Source organism: Sardina pilchardus, chromosome 14 (assembly GCF_963854185.1).
Source record: "Sardina pilchardus chromosome 14, fSarPil1.1, whole genome shotgun sequence".
In the NCBI taxonomy this organism is placed as follows: Eukaryota; Metazoa; Chordata; class Actinopteri; order Clupeiformes; family Clupeidae; genus Sardina; species Sardina pilchardus.
Genome location: NC_085007.1, coordinates 6,768,049 through 6,775,548, shown reverse-complemented (window position 1 = coordinate 6,775,548; position 7,500 = coordinate 6,768,049). Strand labels below are relative to the sequence as shown.

The 7,500-nt window shown below is 45.7% G+C and overlaps 1 protein-coding gene across 1 annotated transcript in view; it reads left to right on the top strand.

The window, feature by feature from the left end:
• Positions 1–2,393: 2,393 nt before the first annotated feature.
• eeig1b (estrogen-induced osteoclastogenesis regulator 1b) overlaps positions 2,394–7,500 on the top strand; it is a 49,473-nt gene continuing 44,366 nt past the window's right edge. The window contains exons 1-2 of the mRNA XM_062553530.1: positions 2,394–2,517; positions 2,979–3,270. Of these exons, the coding sequence (XP_062409514.1) occupies positions 3,125–3,270 (146 nt within the window). The 5' untranslated portion in view covers positions 2,394–2,517; positions 2,979–3,124. The remainder of the gene's footprint in view (positions 2,518–2,978; positions 3,271–7,500) is intronic.

The following is a 7,500-nucleotide window of genomic DNA, read 5'->3' as shown; positions in this document are numbered from 1 at the left end:
ATCCTCTCTGTGAAATTAAATCATAGCCTACTTGTCAATTTGTTTCCATCTGATGCCATCTCATACACAGGACACACTCTCACCTGGACAAGGGGAAAAGTGCAGTGAGAATCATGTTCTTTGACTTCTCCAGTGCTTTTAACACCACCCAACCCCCCAGACTGAGTGACAAGCTCCTGCAGATGGATGTGGATGCTCACCTAGTATTCTGGATTGCAGACTACCTGACAGAGCGGCCACAGTTCGTCAGACTGAAGGACTGCCTCTCCGACACTGTAATCAGTATCACTGGAGCATCCACAGGGAACAGTGCTCTCTCCAGTCCTGTTCTCCCTGTACACGTCTGACTTCTGCTACAACACGGAGTCATGCAACATGCAGAAGTTCTCAGACGATGCTGCAAGTTCTCAGACGATACTGCAATTGTGGGATGTATCAGGGATGGGCAGGAGGAGGAATACAGGAGCCTGGTGGAGGACTTTGTGCAATGGTGCAGACTCAACCACCTACAACTCAACACGGCCAAGACCAAGGAGATGGTGGTAGATTTCAGGAGGTCTAAGCCTGCTCTGCTGCCAGTTACCATCGAGGGGGTCAATGTGGAGGTGGTGAACACATACAAGTACCTGGGCATACATCTGGACGATAAACTGGACTGGTCAGTCAACACTGAAGCAATGTTGTTTTACCAGTCAGTTGTTGCCAGCTTCCTCTTCTATGCTGTGGCATGCTGGGGAGGAAGCACTAAGAAGAGGGATGCTGGGCGACTAGACAGGCTGGTAAGGAAGGCTGGCTCTGTTGTGGGAGCTGAACTGGAGTGCATCACTTCAGTATCAGACAAAAGGACCTTGAACAAGCTACTCAACATCCTGGACAATGACTGTCATCCACAGCACTGTCATACAGCAGAAGAGCCTGATCAGTTGGAGACTGCGCTCCCTGACATGCACAACGGACAGACTGAGGAAGTCATTGTACCCAGGGCCATACAATTCTACAATGCTTCATTGAAGGTAAAAGGAGAGTTGGACTTCTGTGCATAGTATATCTGCACCTCCACCCTCTTATACACTTACATGGCATGGCTTACATGTCTACCCTCTCTTCTTTCGTCCATATATTTGACCAATGACTAATGTCTGCACCCATATCTAACTTATCCTGGCACTGCTGCTATAATTCTATATTTCTATGTTAAGTTTATCTTAATTGTCCATATATTTATACCAGTACTGTTATATACTTACATTTTTGTACTGTACATATTTATTGCTGGTCACTAGAATTTAATCTTGCACTGTTGGACTTATTTGAACTACCAACTTGACACACACATACCTCATACCTCATACTGGATCACAGTACCAATCCTCAGTACATTCATGCACATCTTTATCTCTTTTTTACTGCTCCTTTAGTCATGCTGATTGTTGATTTGTTGATTTGTTTGTATTTTCCTGTTCTTTGAACGATAGGCTATTGTTTTATATGTTTTGAATGAAGACAAACCATAGGTGATTGCAAGGCGTCGTATAGCTCCAAAGCCACCAGCAGAGGGCGCTACATGCAAACATAAAAAGCCCACAGGTCACAAGAAGGCATCTTGCCATTTTAGCTGATTGAAATGTTCAGGTTCGTCAACGGCGTCGCACTTCCTAGATGCCTTTAATCATCTCTGGTAGTATGTATGAAGTGTTCCTCTACAAATGTTATGGAGGCACTTGCTATGACCCAGTAATAGGCAAAATTGAGATTGTTACTCCTGTCGCCTACTTGGCAGCGAAACATAATAATAATTATTTAATAGTAGAATATCTTTCGATCCTCACTGTCAGAACAAGATATAATCCAACCCATCTCATATTTGTGGAATACTGTCAGAACAATGCAGATGTAATCCAACCCATAAACTGAGACGCGCACCTTGCGCTCCGGCCACGCATCCGTGCACTGCACCTGGAGCGTGTATCGGCGCTCAAAGAAACAATCAGGCCTGTGGAAAGATGTTATGCTAATAACCCTCTTGCATAATAGTCCTCTCATTTGCTTTAATATTTTAACCTACTAACTAAGTGCATTTTCCTTTGTCATATTAGGTTACCTTTAGACAGGACGAATTAGGCTAGCTAGTCTGTAAGTAGCCTACACCAATCTGAGTTATGAGCATATTAACTTTTGTATAGAGAATACACGAACAGTCTCTTACAGACCATCTCTTAGTTTTGGTCTAGCCAGTAGTGTCAGCCGGCAGCTGTTACAGTAATGTAGAGTAGCCTACAAACTGCGAGCCAATTTTATTCAAGGAAGTCCACGCGTCGTAGGGAGGGCGGCGCTTCTGGCCGCTGCTGAGTCGAGGAGGAGGGTTTAAATTAGCCCCACCACTACAGCACGCTCCAAAGTACGGAGATTGCCTGACAGTTGGAAAATATTGCTGTTGTGGTTCGAGTCGAGACAGTGGTGGTCTTGATCCAATACTGAGAAACAAACCCAGACTTCGTCGATAGCAGTCAGATACATGTAAGTAGTATTCTGAACTTATAGTTTATTGTGCCGTTGTCAGCGCTCTTGGTAAACTGAGACGTAGCCTGTTGTTTCTTGCGGTGCTGTTATGGGAAAGGTGGAGATTTTCAGCGTGAACTTGTAACTTGTAGAATTAATTGACGGAACGTAGCCTACTCGCCCATCGCTAAAAATCTTATTTTCCCAGTCAAGTAGACTATAGTTAGGACGACAGCTTTTGAGTCTATCTTTGCCCTATATAGGCTACCACTTAAAAAGACAGTGCCCCGGCAGATAGCTTCTATTTTACAACCATAGCCTACCTGCCTTGCGAAGAAGTTATAGTTAAGATGAGTTTAATCATAGGGTAAGGTCTGGGAGACAGTCGCCGTAAACTGAGTTTCTCTGACACAAATGTAATATTGCATTTGAGGAGTTATTTCCAAGTTTTCTGATGGCTGTTTTTTTGTCTTATGCAGGTGCAAATTAACAGAAGATGCTGAACCAAGATAACAATTTCAAAAAGGATTTTCAAGCTCCAGATTAAGACTTCTCTTTGCCCGGGGTTTACGTGCAATTTCTATACATCGACTCCTAGTACTGTCCGTTTGATTCGTGCGCACACATGGCGTTTTTAATAAAGAAGAAAAAGTTCAAATTTCAGACTCATTTTACACTCGAAGAGTTGACAGCGGTACCCTTTGTCAACGGGATGCTCTTCTGTAAAATCAGACTGCTGGACGGTGGAGATTTTGCCATTTCATCATCCAGGTAAACCTCTATTATTGGAATGAGAATGGTAAATTTATCATTTGACTACAGTGGTAACTTGATGGTAATTTGGTGTGTTCAATTTAATTCATAGTGACGCTGAAAGTGAGAATCTGTATTATTTCTGCAGATTTGATTCATTGTAGCCATCATTGGGCTGGTTTAAGGTGAAACACCTGCTTTACACCATCTCTGGCGCATATGGCTTGGTTTAGTTATTGTTGCCTTTATACAGAATCATCATTAATATGATCTTTTATAACAGAGCTTGTGGCAGTTTTATAAAAGACCTTTTGTATGTGTGCGACATCATGTCTTTGTTGTAAATGTGAGATGCTGTGCAGAGCCGTCTTGCTATGCCACATTAAGCACAACCTTAAAGAGGGTGGGGGAGTAGGAAGTCATTAATTGTGCCCAATGGTAACAGGCGAACAATAGCCTTTTCATTCTCCTTCAAGTCTCTATGCTTTTTACATATTGCAGAGCCTGGATGTTGCAAAGGCATGTGCATTTCATTTTGGATGATTTGACATTTTGGCTTGGACTTGGTCACCTTAGATATCTATTACTTTTGTTTGATCTAAAATCAATTTACTGTATCATGATGAAGACATACATGAATGAAACTGGCAGATTTTGTCTTATGCCTATACATTAGTCTCTGGAATACTGTAAATGAGTCTGTGCTCCATGAGTAGCTTCAGTTGGCTTCATATTGAGAGAGGGAAGGTCTGCATTGTAAAGGGACTCTGATGCGTTAAGTGTGTCTACACTTGACTCTGCCTAGACACACTGGCTTGTGTGGGAGAAGGATTTGGAAAATCAGTCTGAACCCGCTCGCCCCTGGAACCATCCTTGTTCATTTGCTTTTTCGCGTTTGTTGTGTGTGTGTGTGTGTGTGTGTGTGTGTGTGTGTGTGTGTGTGTGTGTGTGCGCGCGTGCGTAGGTCTCCATGCTCCACTTTAGAGAGGAGCTCTCAGTAGTGCCCAGGTCTGAGCCGGCTGCCATGACTCATGAGCGCTGGCATAAACACCCAGACACAAGGTTCTGTTTGGCCTACAGGCGGCTCTCTCACGACACACACACACACACACACACACACACACACACACACACACTCACACTCAGACACAAGGTTCTGTTTTGCCTACAGACGGAGTGGATTTTCCAGTACTTTAGATTTCGCTCTCTCTCTCTGTGTGTGTGTGTGTGCGCGCGCGTGCATGCATACATACTTGCAAGTCTGTGTATGTGTGTGTGCGCGGATGTGTATCTGCATCCTGTTCTCCTCAGTCCTTAGAGATGTCTCTTGGCTTCTTTAATGAGAACTGCTGTCATCAAAGGCCATCAGCCGAGCTCACTGAAGCATCATTAGGACTCTATTAAGCCACCTCTGAAGCAGGGGACAATCACAGGGGCGGCTGCTCTCACACAATGAGAACAGCATCCTGAGTGCACACTGGTGTAGTTCTTGTGCTCTGTCCCACTGACTTTTGTTTTGAGTTTGAAATGCTCAATAGGCAGCGTTCTTCAAAATGCGGTGGGTGGATTTCTCAAAGTGTGGGATGTAATGACAGAGAGACAGAGAAAAGGCACATGATCAGAAACATCCAAAATATCTTGCATGTTTTGCACACTATTGCAAGTTTGTAATTTCAAATAAAAAGAAGTGGCTTTTGCATGTTATTTCCTGTGAATTACATGGCATATTGTGGCTTTAAGATATGAGTGAAAATCCCTTATAGCCTAGTGGAAAATTCAGAAACATTTGACACTTTCTTTCAAATGGAGATGAAAATGTAGCTGTTGATGTTAGTCTCAGATAAAATCATGGTTAGCTACAGAAACGTTTGACTTGATGTGAGATTTCCAGCCAGACAAGATGTGTCCACATGGAAGAAATAGCCTCCTCATTATTGTTATTACCGTTTCAGCCCTTGTGCTCTTGACTTTTCCTGCAAACCCTCGACCTCTCAGCCTAAAGAAGGTTGAAGTCAATTCAGTCTGCCGACATGACAAAAGATGCCGGTTCAGGTTTCAAAGTGGCATTAATGGAGGCCGGTGTATAAAGCCTAGTCCTGTGGTTCCTGTCACCTCAACACCTTGTTAGGGTGGTTGCAGGCACGGTGGCATGAGTTCTGTTCCCACAAGAATGCAGGTGCTTGTTATGTGCTGACTCCGACCCTTTCTGCATCAGCTCTCTGTGCAGGGGGAGGCGTTTAGTTGACAGCTGTCATTCAGTGCGGCTGCAGCTTTGTTTGTGTTTATAAATATCAGCCTAAGCGAGGCCAGACCAGACCAGACTCACAGGTGTCCGGGAATGGGCCACTGTCAGGGGGGTGAGCCACAGCTTTGCATATGAGCAAAACATGATAACTGTACACATAGGCCTACTTAAACAGCAGTGTGTGTTTATGTGTGTGTGTGTGTGTGTGTATTTCCATATGTGAGTGCATGCAAAGGGTGTGTGTGTGTGTGTGTGTGTGTGTGAGAGAGAGAGTTTGTTTGTGTGTGTGTCTGTATGTGTGTGTATTTCCATATGTGAGTGCATGCAAAGGGTGTGTGTGTGTGTGTGTGTGTGTCTTCGTGTGAGGGATTGGAGTGTTTGTGCATGCACACTTTCCACATTTCATGCTCTGTAAATGTCCTTTTTTAAGGGGGGGGGCAGTGTCTGAGGCTGAGCATCCTGCAGCTGTCTCCTCTGATGAAGTGTATTTGGAGAAGCTCTGTCTGTGCATTTAGGGGCTTGTTAGTGTTGTGTGTCTCCAGTTGTATATCTGACATTTCTCCTTCTATTTGTGTCTGTGTGTGTGTGTGTGTGTGTGTGTGTGTGTGTGTGTGTGTGTGAGTGTTATTCTCAGAGGCATATGACTAATTGGAATGAGTGTGCCATCACATGGCCGTATGACCACTCTGTGCCAGGCACCGAGCGACGGGCACTGCCCACTGTGCCCAGACACCCATGCGCCCAGATGCCCGGCCGGCGCTGGCCTTGGTCTGAACAAAGCCCCGAGTGTGTGTGTGGCACAGAGGAGCAGGGGGGGGGGGGCAAGGGGTGGGCCGAGAGTTATGTCACCAATGTCCTAGGAGATCGCCATCTAGCAAACTGAGCGGAGCGGAGAGAGAGAGAGGGATAGAGAGAGAGAGGGATAGAGAGAGAGGGGGATAGAGAGAGAGAGGGATAGAGAGAGAGAGGGATAGAGAGAGAGGGGGGTAGAGAGAGAGAGGGGGATAGAGAGAGAGAGGGATAGAGAGAGAGGGGGTAGAGAGAGAGGGATAGAGAGAGAGGGGGGTAGAGAGAGAGAGGGGGATAGAGAGAGAGAGGGATAGAGAGAGGGGGGTAGAGAGAGATGGAGATAAGACTAAGACAGGATGGTGCTGTGGACAGAGTGTGTTTTGTCTGCTCAGTCCAAGCCACAGTTTGCCTTCTCTTTTTTCTTCTCCTCCGCTCACTCGCTCTTTCTCTCTTTCTTCCTCCTCCGTATCTTGTTCCCTCGTTATCTCCCTCCTTCTCTTGTTTCGGCTCCTCATCCCTCTGTCCTCGTATTTCTGCGGCTCTCCCACTGAGGTCATGAAGTCACATGATGGCGCAGACCAAAAGGCTAGTCCTCTGGCGCTGCTATCGCCATGGCGATGCTACCCTGGCACTGGGTTTCGGTCGGCAAGGTGATTAGTCTCTTGACTTGAGGCTACGTATGCTAATGCTAATGCCACCGCTGCAGAGTTGAGCCATCAGCCTCCCTCTGTGTGTGTGTGTGTGTGTGTGTGTGTGTGTGCGTGTGCACATTCTGGGGTGGGGGCAGTCTGAGGATAAGAGGGCACTATAGCATGAAGGATGAGCATTTGCTGAGCTCGCTGCTTTTTTAATGGTGGACCTGCACTACGCTCGCTGACATAGCCTTGAACACTCGTACATCACAGTTTGACACTCATAATGACTTGAGGGCATGTGTGTGTGTATGTGTATGTCCGTCTGAGTATGTGTGTGTCTTTCTTGCAATGTCTTTCTTTTACCTTAAGCCCCTGTCGCCCAGTGCAAAGTACTATCACACAGAATTGGAGGAAAAGCAAGACTGGAATGACCAGTCTGATCTGTGTGCTGCTGCCTTGCTTATTGGGTCTCTGGAAGTGCATTTCAACTCCCAACTGTTGACCGTTGCGGTGTGTGACAAGATCAGATCGTGTTGAAATACAAGAAGCCTGAACTTCCTGGTCTGTGAGGTGAGGTGG